The sequence below is a fragment of the Larimichthys crocea genome, chromosome XIX, assembly GCF_000972845.2.
Source record: "Larimichthys crocea isolate SSNF chromosome XIX, L_crocea_2.0, whole genome shotgun sequence".
Lineage (NCBI taxonomy): Eukaryota > Metazoa > Chordata > Actinopteri > Sciaenidae > Larimichthys > Larimichthys crocea.
This window is the reverse complement of record NC_040029.1, coordinates 6,284,051-6,302,031: the sequence shown is the minus strand read 5'-3', so window position 1 is coordinate 6,302,031 and position 17,981 is coordinate 6,284,051. Positions and strand designations below refer to the sequence as shown.

At 48.4% G+C, this 17,981-nt stretch overlaps 1 protein-coding gene across 1 annotated transcript in view; it reads right to left on the bottom strand.

Moving 5' to 3' along the window:
• The window catches only part of raph1b (Ras association (RalGDS/AF-6) and pleckstrin homology domains 1b), a 21,125-nt gene extending 4,235 nt beyond the window's left edge, over positions 1–16,890 (bottom strand). The window contains exons 1-20 of the mRNA XM_027291821.1: positions 16,696–16,890; positions 16,422–16,541; positions 16,009–16,114; positions 15,726–15,917; positions 14,846–15,273; positions 10,309–10,386; positions 8,756–8,915; positions 8,296–8,417; positions 7,934–7,999; positions 7,711–7,854; positions 6,999–7,109; positions 6,773–6,871; positions 6,557–6,677; positions 6,281–6,417; positions 5,718–6,190; positions 5,495–5,615; positions 5,241–5,446; positions 4,444–5,033; positions 4,158–4,251; positions 3,758–4,046 (exon numbers count right to left, since the gene is read on the bottom strand). Of these exons, the coding sequence (XP_027147622.1) occupies positions 3,758–4,046; positions 4,158–4,251; positions 4,444–5,033; positions 5,241–5,446; positions 5,495–5,615; positions 5,718–6,190; positions 6,281–6,417; positions 6,557–6,677; positions 6,773–6,871; positions 6,999–7,109; positions 7,711–7,854; positions 7,934–7,999; positions 8,296–8,417; positions 8,756–8,915; positions 10,309–10,386; positions 14,846–15,273; positions 15,726–15,917; positions 16,009–16,114; positions 16,422–16,541; positions 16,696–16,713 (3,675 nt within the window). The 5' untranslated portion in view covers positions 16,714–16,890. The remainder of the gene's footprint in view (positions 1–3,757; positions 4,047–4,157; positions 4,252–4,443; positions 5,034–5,240; positions 5,447–5,494; positions 5,616–5,717; positions 6,191–6,280; positions 6,418–6,556; positions 6,678–6,772; positions 6,872–6,998; positions 7,110–7,710; positions 7,855–7,933; positions 8,000–8,295; positions 8,418–8,755; positions 8,916–10,308; positions 10,387–14,845; positions 15,274–15,725; positions 15,918–16,008; positions 16,115–16,421; positions 16,542–16,695) is intronic.
• Positions 16,891–17,981: the final 1,091 nt, after the last annotated feature.

Sequence of the window (17,981 nt, the reverse complement as noted above, 5' to 3'; positions counted from 1 at the left end):
TAAACAAGAATCCATCAAAACTGACCTGTCAATGTGAATTACTGGCAACTCCGTGACCTCCATATTTTCCACTTCTTTTTTATATCCTAAAAACAAAGTGAAAAATCATTATTATTTTTAGCACATTGTGTGAGGCCTAATTGTCCTTAAGAATCTGGTAAATGATAAAGTCATCAATAGAGGAATCAGATTATGTGCTCATTCATTGGCACATCGTTCTGGGATCAATAGTGCTGAACAAAGGTTAATCGCATAAAGGAAGCGGGACAGACACAGGGGTTATGGAGGGTAAGAGGCGGTGCACAGGTGTGTCCCTGAGCATATTTAGGGAAGAGGTGAATGAAGGACTGAGCACAGTTTCGTTTGGTGCTAGTCAAGATGAAATCGGACGTGCTTCTTTTGGGCCTGCTGCAGACTCTGGGATGTTCAGGTAAGTGAGTTCTCTGTGCTGATCACTTCAAAATCATTACGACTTTTCTTCTAAAACAAACTTTGACCTCGCAGGAGTCCCGCTGTAACAACCGCTGAGCTGGAGTCTATGGCAAACAGGGCCTCGGAGCAGCTCTGACACAGGTCAACTCTGCGTACGCCGCAAGCAATCTTTACAGGGCGACTCGAGGCCTGTCACAAGGGTGAGGATCACACACTTCAAGAGGAAATATCAGCTGCATTATGTTAATTTTCTGCTGATTCTGACATATACATCAGGCAGGTTATTCCCGTAGGCCTGAACACCGTTGACCTGATTATGATATTGGCATTAAAGAGACAGAGTGTACAAAGGAGTCCAGAAAGGACCCACAAACGTGCGCCTCAGACCGGCGTCTTGTGGTGAGACACCTGATGCCATGAAATTAAATCTTAACACAGTTTGGGAGTTGGTGGGCACAAAAAGCCACAGTAAGTACATGCACACTGGATATCTCAGTTTTGGGTAGGACACATGTGACACACTGTTTGCATTGGCACAATTCCCTGGAGCAGAGTGATCCAATCTGTTCTGCCATGTCGCGCAGCAATAACCAACACACCCTCTCACCCCCCTGTACTTCAGCTCGGTCCTCTCCTGCCCAGCCGGGTCCGACCTCAGCCACCTCAACTCAGGTGATTTCTCTCAGATGCGGCCACGACGGGACTCCAGCTCAGAGTCCAGTGAGGAGGTGAGGAGGAGGACACAGGATGGATTAACACGATTATCACAGTGGAGTTTAATCTTTCCAACTGTGTATGAATAATGTTTCCTACAGGTGTTCTCAAGAGGGAGACACCAGTTCAATATCCCGTTTGCAAATAAAAGGTAAACCGGATTAAATAATTCACCACTTCAGTCCATGTAACTGACCACGGCTTAACTATCTTTCAACAGTCCCGGCTCCTTCTGCACCTCCCCACCCACCAGCCCGAGCGCTTCCTCGAGAGCCGGACAGCGGACGTCTGGCCCAGAGGAGACCTTCAACAACTACCTGGTGTGAAAGTTGAGCTCGCTCTCTGGAGACATTTAGGTGCTGATCAGATGACAAACTTGAATAAAAATAACATTTTACATGATGTTTTTGTCCTTTTTACACCACTTATCAAATATTCATGTTTATAGTCCATCATTTAAATCATTCTATTGGTTATAAAAGACAGATTTTCTCAGTGTAGAGCACGATAAGACCACCAGAGGGAGCGTAAGGTTCACTGAACAACAAATACTGACCCATTTTAATGGTTTGTACTGTAGTGCACCTCCTGGTGCTTAAATCCATTACATTAAGGAATTATCCACACAGATCTTGGAACAAACGACACAGACCGAGCTCTGGTTTGAACATTTATTTGTGATTTTTCAGTTTAAATGCAAAGAGGACACATTTACTCTTACTCTGCAACCATTTTTTCTTCATTTCACTGGGGGGCCCCCCCCTCCCCACGTGTTCTCATCAGCACATCAATAACTTACATACTGTACTGGTAGCAAACCTGTTCAAGGACCAGTTCTAAAAGAAATGGTACACTGCCTTCATTGGCGATTCAATCATCAGCCGTTGCGGCTGAGAGACAAAAGAAAAGCAGTTTTAAAAAAAAACGAGGCTTGGGGTGGAGGCGACTGCCTTCGTAACCCATTTTCACAGCACCTTTTCCAACCGGGGCCAATTGAGAACCAGTTTGAATGATATACTGTTGATATGTCCATCCTGACACACAGGCAGCACCTGCAAATTAAGGCATTGCTGCTAGAAAAAAAAAACCCTTCATGATCCACTCTGTAAAAAGGTACAAAATCAAAAAGAGATCATCCCTTTGAGGAAGGGGCGAAGCAGTAATGGCACCATAAAAAAAAAAAACAGGGCACAATAGACACACAAGTTGAATGCCGGTGGGATGTTTTCTGTTATTGTCTACACGATTCAATGCTTTGTACATAAACCAGACTGGTGTATGTGTTTTCAACTGGGGTCACCTTGTTGTGGGGGGACGAGAACGACGACTGAATCCGATCTGTACATTCTACCTCCTGATTCGTGACAGTTAACGGAGCAGCTGCTGCAACTATACAGACACACAAACTGAGAGGTCCAAAAAAACAACAACTGGGAACTCACACACAGTCACGAAGATACACCATCACAGGCCTCCCCCACCCAGTCCTTTAAATAAAAAGTGTGTTTTTATTCCAGTTGCACAGCCCAGACTCTGCTGGACGTTTGGAAGAAATTCTGCTTTGACCTTCTGTGCAAGACTTGGGAATAAGGCTTCCTTCTAAGTGTTAAAACAGTCGAGAAATGTTTTGAGTTTTTCAATATATGCCTCCCTATACATTCCTTTGTGCCCTAATATTTTGTTCCTCTCTAGACTTTGTTGACCAGCTATTAAAAGACAGATTAAAAAAAAATCCTTCCATTATCAATCATTAAATTTATATAAAAGCAAACCTAACCATCCCCGCTCCGCGAAGGCTTCCCTTAACCTTCAACCGCCATTGTGTTCATACATACATGCATGCATGTACACGATGCATGTATGCTCTCTCTCTCTCTCTCTCTCTCGCCATGCACACACACAAAAAAAAATAACAGCTTCATTGTTTTACAGCTCCAGAGGTCCATGCAGTACCAAAGATCCTGATGTGGTTGGTGTTTTGTTTTTTTCGTCTCCAGTACGTGGCACAAACTTATGGCAAAGAAGCGGATACACGGTTGTGGCTCAGACCTGGATCCAGTAATATTTGCACAGTTCTTATTAGTGTTTGTTTAAATGTGCGTCGGGGTGTACCGGACGGGTGGGTTTAGCATACAGGGCGATGCAAAGTCTTCCAGAGAGTTTAGACGATCGCAGAAAATATTGTGCTTCTCTGCGACCTCAAACTTACCTGCTCCAGTCTTAATTGTCCCAATATTATAAACCCCACAGATCCAGAAAGCCAAGCCAATTAAAAATCAGTAATCAAACACAATTGATCATGGTCTGGTTTGGGATTTAGTATATACATGGTCGAAACAGAAGAGTTGAGGCACCTCGCTCCCTGTTCCTCTCATTATTCTCTCTTGTCTGTTCATCCGAGTTCAACACTCTCCAGTCAGTTTGGTGGCGTCCCCCCGTTTTTGGTGGTGCAGGCGGGGGTCCCCGTCGGTAGCGTTGCATAGCCTGAGATGTTTCCGGACAGTGTAGCCACCGTTTCCTCCCGTTGCTTTGCTTCCCTTGGTCCAGGAGCAGCTCAGGGGGCGGCGGAGGAAGCGCCATGTCGTCCATAGTCCCCGCGGGTCCAGCTTGCCCGTGAGGCCAGCTGAGTTGAGAGAACCTTGGCGACCCACGACTTTCGCTCAGTGTCCGGTGAGGTCCCCAGGAAGTTGGCTGGCCTGAGCTGCCCTTTGGGGACGGTGGGTGGAGGTGAGGAGACTGGAGGGGGCTCCGGGGTGGTGTTGCTGCTACGCCGCCCCAGTGGGGGTGAGGAGTCTTTTTCAGCGAGCTCTTCCCCCATGTTGAGTTGCTCAAGGGGACAGGCGGAGGAGGAGGAGGAGCTGGGCTGGGGGTTGACTACGGCTACCCTAGGAGGTCCCCCGCTATGGCGTCACCACCAGGAGGTGGAGAGAGCGGGAAGAGCTCTGAAGCGGGGGGAGGAGGTGGGAAGTAGGCGCACTCAGGTGGTGGCGAAGGGAAGTCGCCCGGATTGCTTCGCCTGGCTAACTTTGGCCTGGAGTGCCAGAGGCAGGTTGGACAGGTTGAGCTTGCCTGGTTTGGGGGGAGCAGGGGGTCCAGTTGCGGGTCCTTAGAGGGGGATCCAGTGGATGAGGAGGCGGGAACGGGGAGGAAGGAGGGGTGCGGTTTGGGGAGCAAACTTACGAGCAAGTTCCCTCCTGGACTCCTCATAGGAAGCGAGGAGTTGAACTTGATGCTGGAGTTTCCTCTGCGGGTGGAGGAGGTTTCTTCCCTCCTAGACTGAAGGAGCCAGAGGGTGACCTCCGTGTGGGGGAGCCCAGGTTTCCAGGAGGAGAGGAGGTGGAGGGTGGAGTCGGCCCTGTGACAGGAGGCCGGGGAGTGGCGGCGGAGGAGGAGGAGGGGCAGGGAAGCCGGCGTTGTTGTCTGGAGGTGGAGGGGGGGAACTCTGGAGACGTGCAGCTGCTGGCCACCACCAGGCTGCCATTTTTGGTTTGGTCTTGACTGCAGGGTGGGAGAGGGGGGCTGGGGGGCTCTCCGTGTGATTGGCTCCTGGGATGAACTCCAGGAAACTGGCTTGCCAGTTGCTCACCAGGGACATGGTCGGAGGGCCTCCCGTCGTGATGGGCGCTTGCTTGGACAGGCTGTGCTGCTTTGGCAGAGTTGGAGGTGGATGGCTGGAGCTGTGGCCTGTCTGGAGGCTGAACTGCTTCTTGAAGGGTGCGGAGGTGGAGGAGGGGGTGGAGGTGGTGGCGGTGTCGGGCCAGCCAGGGCAGCAGGAGGTGGCGCAGGAGGGAATGGGGAGACGGGTGACACAGGTTTGGGGGTGGTGTGAGGGACAAGCCTGGGGTGAAGGTTGGGTGGCGCCGGTGGCGGAGCGGAGGAGGCGGAAACTGGCACGGCATGGGAACTGCTGGGGAGGAGGGAGGTGGCGGCGAGAGGTGGAGGAGGAGGAGGTGGGGGTGATGGAGCTGGAGCAGCGGCGGTGGGGACTCCTCAAGGCTTCCGTTTGGAGAGAGGAGGTCCCGTGGCGGCTGGGAAACCTTTCCTTCAGCGCCTGCTTCAGCCCGGTGGAGTAAACAGGCCTGGGTCATGTGAGCCAGCGGGAGGGGGTGGAGGTGGCGGAGGTGGAGGGAATGCCACCGTTGACTGTGAGGTGCTGGGGGAGAGGAATGAAAGTGGCGCGCTGCTGGGAGGTCCCAGCTTCAAACACGCCATGCTGACCCAGGGGTTGGCATGATGGTGAGGGGGAGGAGGAGGTGGAGGGAGGGACATTGTCCTTCGCAATGTGGTTACTTGGGTTGACCTGTCAGCAGGTGGTTTTGGAATCGGGAAGAACTTGCTGAGCTGTTGCGTGAGTGCATGGGCAGCTTTGGTGATTGGCAGCCTGGGAGGCCTTCTGGTTCTGCAGCCTGGTGATGGTGCTGTACTTGTACATGTGGTGGGGGCCGGAGAGTGGTGCGACACCGTCTGAACTGGAGGTGGGGGAGGAAGGGGAGGCGCGGGCGGAGGGGGAGGGGGGGTGGAGGAGCAAACTCCTGCTGCTGCTGCTGTGGGGATTGGTTTTTGTTGCTGACGGTCTGTGGCTGTTGTTGTTGCTGTGGAGACGGTGGTTTGGTGTTTGTGGTGGACGCTGCTGAGGCAACTGTACTGGCGGTGCCTGTTGAGGAGACTGAAGCTGGGGAGGCAGGTAGGGGTGTTGTGGCTGGGTTGGTGTCTGGGGCTGCATTGGTGGATGCTGGGGCTGTGGTGGGTACTGCTGGATGGGCTGGGGCTGATGCTGGGGATGGGGCTGATGCTGGGGCTGCGGTGGGTATTGTTGGTTGGGCTGGGGCTGATGCTGGGGATGGGGCTGTTGATGGGCCTGTTGCTGGGGCTGTTGCTGGGACTGATGCTGGGGCTGATGCTGCACCTGATGCTGGGGCTGGGGCTGCACCTGAGGCTGGGGAGGGGGTGTGAGAGTTAGATGATCAACTGAATGCTGGCTGTGATGCCGGTGACTGTGGGAAGCATGTGGCAGCGTGGCTCCTCGGGATGCCTCCATTCTCATCTGTTAAAAACAACAAAGCGTGTGAGCTTAGGGACGTGAATGAGCAACTTTAACAGGTTTTATTTGAAATTTGACTTTTGACAGACATACCTTGGTGTTTTCCTCGATCTGGGTACCTCTCTTCCAGGCCTCAGAAAAGATGGAGCTCACCACACTCTGGGACCGGCCATGAGAAGAACCCGTGTCCACTCCACTGTCTGAATGTCCTGAATGATTCGACTGAGACTCTGGAACATGACAGGAAGACTTTATAAGAGAAGTCTGTTTCGAGCACAGTAATACGACGATGTAGGTTCAGTATGAAACTAGACGCTTTCCTTGAAATCTATTATCCCAATGCTCAGCTTAATTAGACAATGAACTAACCAGGTATGCTGGCAGAACTGGAGCCTGATCGGATGCTGGAGGTAGAGAGAGAGGACCAATCGTAGGCTGCCTCTGTCCTCTTCATGGCCTCCTGGTAGTTCACATATAGTTGCTTCCCATACTACACATAAAGGTAAAAAAAATCTAATTAATCAACATAACTTCTATTACATGCTTTGTTTTTGGACTTTTTGGCCAGAGCAGCTTTCGACTCACCTTGGCGATACGAATTCCATTCACCCATTGGTGCAGGGTCCTGACATCATCGCAGCACAGATACTTGATGTACTGCGACTTCTTCTGGATTTGTGGATGCTGCAAAAAAGAAGTGAATACGTGTTTCACCATCCTCCTGCGCCAAAAGGTATTAATTTTAAACCGCAGAACATTTCTGCACTCAGCTGAAAAAGAAGAAAAAGAAGAAGCAGGATCAGGGCTTTACCTTTAGGGCCAAGCAGTAGTCGGTTGGAGCCTTGTATTTGCTGCGGTAGTCCTGGCCGTAATACACGTTAACATGGTCCAACTGCAGGAAGCACACCAGATCTCTGGACGCCTGCAGAGGGGAAGACACGGGAGGACGCATTGACCTACGGTTGACTGCAAAAAGGAGCCTCGGACTGACTGGATAGATCCAAACATGCGAGGCTAAACATCTAAATTACATATTAATGAGCTTTAAAGTATTTTTGTATGTGTATGTGCTGTTTTTGTGCTCTAATTGAGATTTAAATAATTATGAGAAAGAGGATCTAAGTCCCACTGTAGTCCAAGTATCGAGTGCACATGTTTTAGGGGGTGATTACACAGATCTGAATGAAATGTATAATGCTTTATTCAATGCCTGAGCTGGCACTCTAGTGAGAAGTAGGACTCAACCTATATTTTAGCCCACAGGACAACAGAATAATACAGTATTAGTCAGGCAGTTACTGAATACTTAAAAGTGTTATAGTCCAACTAAAAATAACTCAAAATAGAGCACGTGGAGCAGCATGTGTGCGACAAATCTTCTCGCTTTCTGTTGTTTTCAAAGTGATCTGCCAGTAAACAGGAAATACCACAGAGCAGACTGTGTCAATCTGGTTCTCATAACCCCAACCCAGCACTTCTGTTCTCCATCCTTCGTTTTGTCTCGTGACTCGAGTCTTGCTGACCTTGGCTTTGCCTTTGGGGACGTAGTAGATTCCCGAAGCCCTGAGGAGGAAGTAACGCTTCTTCCACGACTTCTTCCCGTCCTCCTTCAGCCACAGGACGCCCTCAATCTCCGGCACAGACACAGAGCCGCCGCAGAAACACTCCTGTTTGAGGCACAGAAATTGATGTTAACTCATGATCTGTAGGAATGATAGGATGGTTTTACAATTTATACAATCTCACCTCTAATAAAGCCTCTTTATTCCTGTCGGCCATTTCGGACGTCTCCTTCCGCCCCAACAAATAGTTCTGGAGATGATTGAGATGAACAGTGAGGTAAGTGTCAAGTCGGTGGCTCAGCTCGTCTCATGTTAAATAAATTATTCACCTTTACTCGCTTTAATGCTTTGACCTACTTCCAACCACAAAGATGCACTCACCCACGTTAACTCTCTGGGCTGTGCATGCACCGGGCATGCAGAAACATTGTGTTTGTGTGTATAGCATACGCTTTCAGCACTTATACACTGAATGCAGAGGATATGGAGAAGATGATCCACCATCCGGTCCCCTTAAAGTGTGTGTGTTGAAGTGTAAGCAGTCACCTGAGGGTTCTTGAAAAGAGCGTATTTCTCGATGCGTTCGATGAACATGAGCTTGTTGTGGCTGTCCCGGGTCCAGTTTAAAAGGTTCTCCACCAAGTTCTCATGATCCTCGAATATACGCTCTGAGAGAGAGAAGGAGAGAGCAGAGGCAGAGAAGAAGATAAGATGCAAGACATGCACTTTTTTTTTTTTTGCTGAGCTGCAAATGTGCAGTTAATTTCCTCCCTCCGGGGATTTCTATGTTTTTTTTTTGGGTGGGGCAGAACCTTTAACCGTAAGCCTGACAATTAGCCTGAAGTCACAAACAGATACTAGATGGCAGATAATTATAACACAGCACGTTTGTCACCCACTTTGTTTACACTGCCCCCACATGCCACCAGTGCAGAATGAAGCAGACCATAAACAGTGTTTATTTGACTCAGGTGTGGTGGGGAAAATGATCGGCAGCTGCTCGTACCCATCTGGAGCTCGGTGATGGTTTCCACGAGGGACCAGTCAGGGCTGTAGCCACAGTGTGACTTATCCAGCAGGCTGTCCAGCACCTGCCTGACTGTCTGCCGCTCGTCCACCATCATGGTCTTGGAGCTCTCGTCCGACATGTGGACCCTGATCACCAGCTGAGGAGGAAGGAGAGAGTTTTAATTAAAAGTTTGGACAAAACAGACACCAATATGACCCCTATATTGTAAATATTTTATTCAAATCAACCATTTTTTATGACACATGTAAGTTTATTACAGGCTTCTTCTTCATCGATCATATTGAGTACCTCTGAAAAAAGTTAAATATGTCATTGGCAGTTCATTTTATAGCTGCTACTGCTGCTTTTGCACACATTGAACTGTCTCTCATCACTTCACAGGAAGCTTGACCAAAGGAACAACAACCCCAGAAAGTGGGGCACAATTTTCTTGGAACAATTTGCAATAAATGAATTTTCCGTGAAAGATATTTCAAGGCATGATGTTTGTGTGATTTGACCTGAAATGGACAGACAGCTTAAACACGCTCAAGAGGATGAAATCTGATCACGCTCGCTTCAAGTACTTTTACTGGGTCACTGTGTCGAATATTTGACCACTAAACTCTAAAATCCAATAATCTGGCCAAAGTTTTACGTTCACGTGCAACCAAAATTCCCCAGTTTAACGAGAAAGCTTGAACTAAGCCGGATGAGACAAACGGCACACGTGCCAAATCCAGCCTCAGCCTATATAAGACAAATAAAGCCTTCAATTCCTTGACCTCCTGTTTGTTCAACTGCACCCACACATCGATTGGATGTCAGGGTCCCAGTGGGAGGGGACAGAGACTCGGACCAATGAGAACAGTGGGGGAGCTGTGAGACTAAAGACACGGGGAGTCTGACCTACATTTCTCACCAGGAGAGACCCCTAAAATCGTCTGGCAGGAAAGAAACAAAACAAACAAAAAAAAAAGTTCAAACCAAATATCTCTGCTTCCATCAGATACATTAATGAACCTTCAATCAAACTGGCTTCAATTCAAAATATAGTGAGTGAGGCATTGCTGGCTGTGGAGACAATAATTCAGCACATCACAACATGCTGCTCCGTCCCAGCACTCTTTATCTTGTCATACTGAAGTCTCGCCTTGTCCGTTCAAAAACTATTAGCTCTCGACTATTCACTGCGTAATAAAAGACCACCATTCACAGAGACAGTTCATTCACTGGTAAAACTTGGCTTTGAATGGTGCGAGGCTCCCCCCCGGTTTGTATCTTGGACGTGGTAAATAAGATGTTTTGTGTCTGCATTGTCTCGCTGCGCTCTCTTCCTCCTGAAGCCGCTTTCTGTTTTTTTTTTTTCTACGCTCCCTCCCCGGCAGACACATAATCAAACACTGCAATGACCTATTTTCTCGGCGCTTCACCGCCTCGCCGTGAATGAAGTTCACAAAGAAAACGGCAGCTCGCGGCGGATGTGACAAGGCGACGATTATCAGGAGTCAGAACGGTCTTTTTTCCAAATGAGTCAGTGAGCGTCTTACCTTTTTGACCTGCGCCTCCTTGATTTTTTCCAGGGCGACTCGGATCCTCTCTGCCTTCAATTTGGCAGCTTGCTCCTCCTGGGTGCACAAACAGGAGAGGGGGTTAATACACAACAAAACTCCAAACACACACACCCACACAAAAGCCCTGATTTCACATTTCCCCTTGCTTCCTCCTTTCACCCACATATTTCACTACTCCCTGGCAGGAATAAGACATCATGCACACACACACACACAACGTCATTAAATAGTAAGCAGCCCTTTAAACCATTTAAATGCAGAAGCCTCTGGCGTGATGGCGCGTCACGTCCGATTCTTCCACGCTTCGGGTCGCTTACCTGCCCCCTCCAACAAGACGCCATCACGTCCATCCCGCAGGTTGTGTGTGCTTCCACGTGTGGGTGGGTGTGTTTTAAACACTTGTGTGCGAATATTCGATGGAATACAAATGAACACCGAAGCGCCGCTGTTGGGAGCGTTTCCCCCCCTCAAATATGGCGCTGCATTCGCCGTCTATGGTTCCATATTGGATTCATATGGAACCGTTTTTTTTTCCTTTGATGTCGCTGTACAGCAGAAGGGAAACAATAGTAGAAGATCCCCCCGAAGGGCAAGAGGCTGCGGATGAGTAGAGGATCAGTTCAGGCTCCACTCAAAGATAAAGTGATCTCCTGCAAGGATCATGCTCAGATCTCCAGGGCAAAAATGGGAAAAAAGAAGAATCCATCCATAATTAAAGACAAAAAACGGCATCTTTCTCTTGTGCTTTTAGGAGATTAAGCGAAGGAAACTGAATTCCACCGGTCGAAAGGCGACAAATGAGCTCCGCAGGTTCACGGACATGTGTGCCCCGAGATGAACACAACTTGACTGAACCCCAAGTGAGACAGTAGGAAGGATGCCCCTCCCCCTTCTACCCTCCCAACCTCTCTTCCTGCTTCCTCCCCCCTCTCTCTCTCCCTTCTCCATCACTCTCTTCCCCTCTCTCTCAGTCTATATATATGTATCAGATGCAGGGGTTTGGGAGCATGCCCAATCGATGGAGCGTAATCCCCACAAAAATAGTAGAATGAACCAGCTAGCCCCCACAACAAGACCCTTCTACCCACAGGGGGACCGTGACCGACACCGACCCCCGGAGCTAAACCGCAGTGACAAGGACGGAGGGTGGAATTTGGGTGAATGAGAAGCTGAGGTGCTGAATATTTGAAGGCATGTGCGTCAAAAGAGAGGGGGTATTAACAACTGCTCCCCCCCAAGCCTCTTATCTCAAGATCCTCCCCCCTTTTTCCTTGACCCAGACTACCTTTTTCCACATGACCAGCTCCAGGGCACACTAATACCATAAAGCCAACACACGCTTTGGCCGACACAGAGTGGCTTTTAGTCAGGCGGGTGTGTGTGTGTGAGAGAAACATGGCGAGGGAGGAGAGGTCAGGTTGGAGATTACAGTCGCGCTGTAGGTTTAGCCCCATAATGGTCAGCGTAGCCTCTCCTCCCCATTATTTCCTCTCCACATGACACCTACACCACGCTTTATATCAGACATTAGTCTGATCCCTATTCCACAGGCGTTTTCCCTTCCACTTTCACACTCAGTCACACCAGAGCCCATTTTAAAAAGGCTCTTCTGCCGAGCATGGAAAAGGAAAAATCTTGGCACCCTCTCCCCCTTTGATGTCTTTCCACTCTCTCCAAACATCCAGCGCTCATTCACTATTCTGATTTGCGAGCGACGAGAGGGAGAGAATTTGTGAGTCGGGGTGGGTTCTCTGGTGAAAAGTGTAACACCAACACAAACTCCCTCCTCGCAGCCTGTGCGCTGCGGGCAATTTATGCTCTCACCACATTATTTAAACGATTCAGATACTCTCTCTGCACATGCAGACAGACTGAGAGACGATCTGCCTGAAACCAAACGCCTTGGACGCTGAATTGATTTCACTGTTTTGTAAGAAAAGCCTCCCCTCAGAGATTTTGGCTGTGAAACATGAGGGCAGATGATCTGTGTGGATTCAGCCAGCTTCACTGTTGGCATGAGTTATATTCAAATAAATGGAGATAACTGAAGGGGCTTTGGAAAGAAATCTACAATTCAGTGCCAGTGACCTCTAATGGGGATGTTTTACTTTACTTTTATATGACAGAACAAAGCTGTCTTTTGTTTTGAAGGTTATAAACTAGAATAAACTTTTTGAAAATTAATCAAAATCACCCTCCAGAATCTTCCGGACCCCGAGGAGGAGTTTCATATGTGAGCTGAATCATCTAATCTCCCGCTTTGCGCTCATAATTCGTGCTACGTGTCACGTAGCGGCCCGTGTGATAAAATCGCAATCGACGGCGGCAAAACACAAACGTTCGCACATCTGATCGGCATAAGCTTCGCACGACAGCCAACGGCTGCAAAACAAAAAACAAAACCGACTGCTGCCAAGAGGTTTACAGCGAAGGAGTGTGGGTCGAGAAAGTCGGGAGACAACACATGAGGGATAAACAGATGTGAGGCACATTCACCAGATCTTTGTGCATGCACATTTACTGTATATAACAGCAAAGCATCCTTAAATGGAACGCTCTTTGAGAAAACATATCAGGGTGCAACTAATGGTCTAAAAAACAACAGTTTCCAAAGTAAAGAGAACTTTCACGCTGTGTTTTTAACGTCTCGTTCTGTTCAAGCATCCAATAAAAATCCTAAAATATTCTAAAAGCAGCAAATCGTCACATTAGAGAAGCAGCAGCCAGAGAACGGTCAAAGTCTTTGACTGATAAATCACTAAAATCGATTAGAAAAGTTGCTGCAGATCACCTTCCTGTTGGCCAACCAGTCAATCGACTAACAAGCCTTTCCTTTCCTAATGAGGACAGAATGCAAATCAAAAGCACACAACATGGAGAAGGGATAGGAAGAAAAGAGCAGCTGCCAAGTGGAGGATAAATGTGGAAGCGAGGAGGACAAAACAATCGTGGTACGGTATGTGCTGAGAAAATGATGGAAGGCAAAAATCCATTCTGATATGATCTTATAATTCGAGAAAAAAAGCCACTAACACTCCCTCGTTGGCTGAGAAATAAAGCAAATAAATACGTTTCCAGCTGTTTTTCCTCTCAGAATGGATTTTTCCACGTACACACATGCGAAGCAGAAGAGGAGAAGAGAGGTAGCAGAGCAGTGCGCACACATGGAGAGAAAAACTGAGGAAGCGAGTGTATGAGGAAGTCACCTTGGTCAGGAGGTGAGAAGGCTTTCCTGCTATGCTTTTCAGAATGAGCGAGGTTTCTCGGTCCAGATAGGAGTGCTTGAGGTGAGAAAAAAGAGAGGGAGAGCAGAGGAGAACAGACAAAATATAGAAAAAAGTCAGTGGCCGGCGGATGATTCTTGGAGGTTTATTAATCGCAGGTGTTTTTGATCTTTTTATATAAGAAGCGTGGAAGAGGAGGGTCCATAAATGGAGCGCTCAGCAGGTGTGGTTGTCATTAGCTGCAGCTGTGGGTACAGAGGCAATGATTGTGAGAGGCATGTACAATGCAAACATGACCGGAGTGTGTGAATACATTGTATGCTGACCTACTGTCTACAGCTACCTTCACACACACACACACACTTTTAGGCTTACATGCATTACACACACACACCTGAGGCCGCACACTGAGGCTAAAAAAGTTGATTCCGATATCGCCAAATCAAATTCTGTTGTAATTATTATTGATCTTTATATAATTTCCATTTATGATTAACCTGCAGCCTTACATGTGCAAACGCCCAAACGCACGCATGCAAATCACACACGCTTTGCACTTACGGTGGCCTGATCCGTTTCACCCTCGCGTGAGGTGAAGTCAAGCTGCCGCCTGGCCCGTCGCAGTGTGACATGCTGGGGTAGGTAGGTGTGTGTGGAGAGAGAGAGACCACGGGGTATAGGAAAAGGATGCAAACACAGATAATATGATCACATGCAAAAAGTAGGGGGGGGAGGGTGACAGGGGTCATGCAAACGTTACATGTCACCTAGACACACATAAAGTGTATTAGCTCAGGTCTTGTCGTGTCTGAAACAGGTTAAACCGCCCTCAAACATACCTCAGAGGATGTTTTGCGTTTGGTTAGAGAGTCGAGATGTTTGGTGAGTTCAGAAATGGTAAATGTTAACATTGTAATCCACAGTTAGGAGCCTTAAAAAGGAGATTACAATGTGTTCATTAACACACCGTCCAATGCACAACACACGGGGCTGCATTGTGCATCGACTGTCGACACACTTCACGCATGCGGTTTCTTCGAAACGTCATGCTGTGTGGTTAAACATGCGGGGCCAGAGCCAGACTGAGGTCAATTCAGAGTACCTGATTCAATAAAAGGTGTGTGTGTTCTAAGCTGAATTGACCCCACAGCTGATTCACACATATTTCACTTACCATGCATGTGGGAGTGTACATACAGTCTTTCGTGCTGTGGCTCACACACACACACTCTCTCATTAGCTGATAATACTATATCTGTGTCTTCTTGGTGTGTGTGTTGCTGTCATACCTCTGTGCTGGTCTGGTTTTGTCCCTGCGTGCTCGGGCTGCTCTGGCCCTCCACCTCTCCGCCCGCCACTTTATCAATGTCCAGGGAGTCCATGCTGGACGCCGAGGCGCACGCCGAGTTCACGCTGGAGCGCTGGGACGGAGCCTCCTGCTCGCTGACCGCACCCACCGAGCCGGTCCTCCGGTGCTGCCCGCCGCCGGACGACCCCGACGAGGGCCGCCGCAGCGTGGTGGAGGAGAAAGAAGAGGAGGAGGAGGAAGAAGAAGAGGACGAGGTCTGACGTGCCGCCTCATCCATGCTGAGAGAGGCCTTCTCCAGCTGAGAGGTGATGTCGGCCAGGGAGATGTTGGAGGCGGCGGGGCGGGCGCTGACGCTGCCGCCTCGTACGGTGTTGGCCGGCGATGCTCGGGTACTGCTGTTGGCACTTCCTGTTGGGGCAGGAATCTCAGTTATTAGACCTCAGAGGTTAACAAAAGTATTCAGTAACTGGTAACTTTTGTAGATATCAGCAGTCTAAACGGGAGGAAACAAAAGGACATTTTGGATTTTGGCGAATATTTGACAACTCCTTTACGTGGCAAGTCGTATAGCCATCGTTCATGTGTGCAGGATGGTGCCAACTGCCCACCCCCACCCTTCTTCCTCTGTATTATTACTCTGCATGTGTTTGTTTTGTCTTTAGTGAAAAGGAAAAACATGTTAGAGCCTCCACCAGCCTCTTCCACCACCAGAAGAAGAGTGACATCTTCCTGTTTTACTCCGTAAGGCATTCCTCCTTTGTGCTGTACATCAGGTCCAGACATTAGGACGCTGTGCACAACACAAAGACGAATACAGCACCTGATTATATGCATGTTAAGTAAGTGGTGGAGTTTACTACCTCCGCTGCTTCCCCCTCCGCTGGTGCCTGTGTGCTTGGTGCTGGCACTGCGACCCCCGGGCGCCCGCTGGCCTTTGTTCTGGCCGCGAGACGTGGAGTTTGGTTTGGAAATGGTACTCAGCTCCTGCTCGATGGAGCACAGGTCAGCCATCAGGGCGTCCAGATCCACTGTGTCGCCCTGGTTCAACGCCTCTGCAGGGGGGGCAAAAAAAACAATGATTTCTGATCTCTTTTTGGACACGTGTCGATATTCTACTGATCCGGAATGACTGGGATGTCTCACCGTTGATGTTGTACATCGAGAAGCGGTAGGAGAAGTTGGCCATGTTTGTCTCCTGCCTGAGTGGAGGCTTCTGCATTGTTTTCTGAGGCCTGCCATCATCCAGACTCTATAGAGCACACACACACACACACAAAACATGAAGCACACACACGCATTCTGACAGTCCAAGTACAGGATCTAAGTATAACCACGTCTGCCTGCTAGACTCCTTAGTCACACACAGACCTGCACAATATAAAGTGATGGTGGGAGCAGGGTTGCTAGGATACAGTATAGGGAGACAGGATTAGCAGTGTTAAGGTTGCCATGGATACAGTCCCTTCCTTTCCATCTGATTTTCTACCTGTGTGAGTCTGTATCAGCGTGTGTGTGTGTGTGTGTGTGTGTGTGTGTGTGTGTGTGTGTGTATTAACCTGTGTGAGCTTGTCCAGCTCTCCCAGCCAGGCTCCAAACATCTTGTCCAGGTCCTGGTCCTCCTTATCGCTGTCCTCCTCTGCTCCATGGTCCAACTCGTCATCTGATACCTGCTCCATCTACACACACAAACACACACACACACAAAGACAGAAAGATCAGATGATTGCACACACATGTACACAAATTCACACGCTATCAGATCACACCCACACAGCAGGAATGATCCAAAAGGAGAGAGAGGAGAAGAAGAAGAGCTCAGCTCATGCCAACCTCACTGCCTGTTACCATGACAACCACTCATGGGCCCCCTGCCAGCATGCACACTGTGCAGTCTAATCGGCAGAGTGCCCTGTACTGCCGACACACCCAACACAGCCATAGTCCTGCAGTGAATCAGTCCAGCGACAGAGAAGATGTCAATCACAGCACAGTGAACAGCACACTAAGAGCTGGGATCGATGGCTGTATGGAAGGAAGGCGAGTAAAAAGCCCAGCTGGGTTTTTTTTTTTTTTTGTCAAAGGTGATGACAGAGCTCCCTCTACTGGGAACAACATGCAACATGCGGCAGTGTGGCTGTGACTTGATGCCAGCAGCACAGAGAGAGTTAAAGCTTTGAAAAGCATCTTAATATGAAGAAGAACTCACTTCTCATCAGTTAGGACAGAAATGATCAAACATCAGATGTTCTGAGGATCTTTAGGAGACTTTTGCCAGCTTTCATTTGATAACAACAAATCTAATAACTGATCTATTGCACAGTCACAAAAATGACAAGACACTGGAGATTATATAAGCATAATTCTGTCTCTACAGCGTCCTGGAAGTGTTCAAATGTCCATACAAGGACGCTTAAGTAGACAAAGCACTCAATCAAAACATGAAGGAGATGGCAAACAAAAGATCAGTCAGTTCTACAGCGTTCAACAATATTGTGGCGACATCCGTCCCCATTTGTTAATAATATAATTTCTAGGCCAGTCAAACTGTTTAGACAACCTGATATCACCCGACCTGAGGAATGAATAAACACCCGTGAATGCCAACGTACATTGAGCAAGAATGTTGCCCAAACTGGCGGTGCGATTATCAAGTGGAAAGGAAAGGAAATCAAAATATTATGTCGGTAACTTTAATAATGAATGAACTAAACTCTTGGTATAGTCCAGCAGCAGCAGCACCCCCAATACAGCAACAATCAGATGGAATATTCCCGGGTAATCCCATTGATGTTTTCAGGGGGTGTCATTCCTTTGCGTTAAGAACGCTGTACAGCATCAGTCGCTAAGTGGGAACTGTAGCAAAACCCGAGCTTTATCCCTTCAATGACCCGCGCTCTTTTGATCCAGCAGAAATGTGTACGCATGCCTTAATGTGTATGCGCGGTTTTGTGTGTCTGAGCCTCAACACGGAATACTTGAGAAACAATCTGAAAGTCATGCTTTGTTGTTAGAGGGTGATAAAAAGCAGGTAATAAAAACAGGCAGCAGGGTGAAAAGGTAATAAAATAGGCCACGTTCTGCAAAGCAAACAGGAATATGATAGCAGCGCCGGTGAA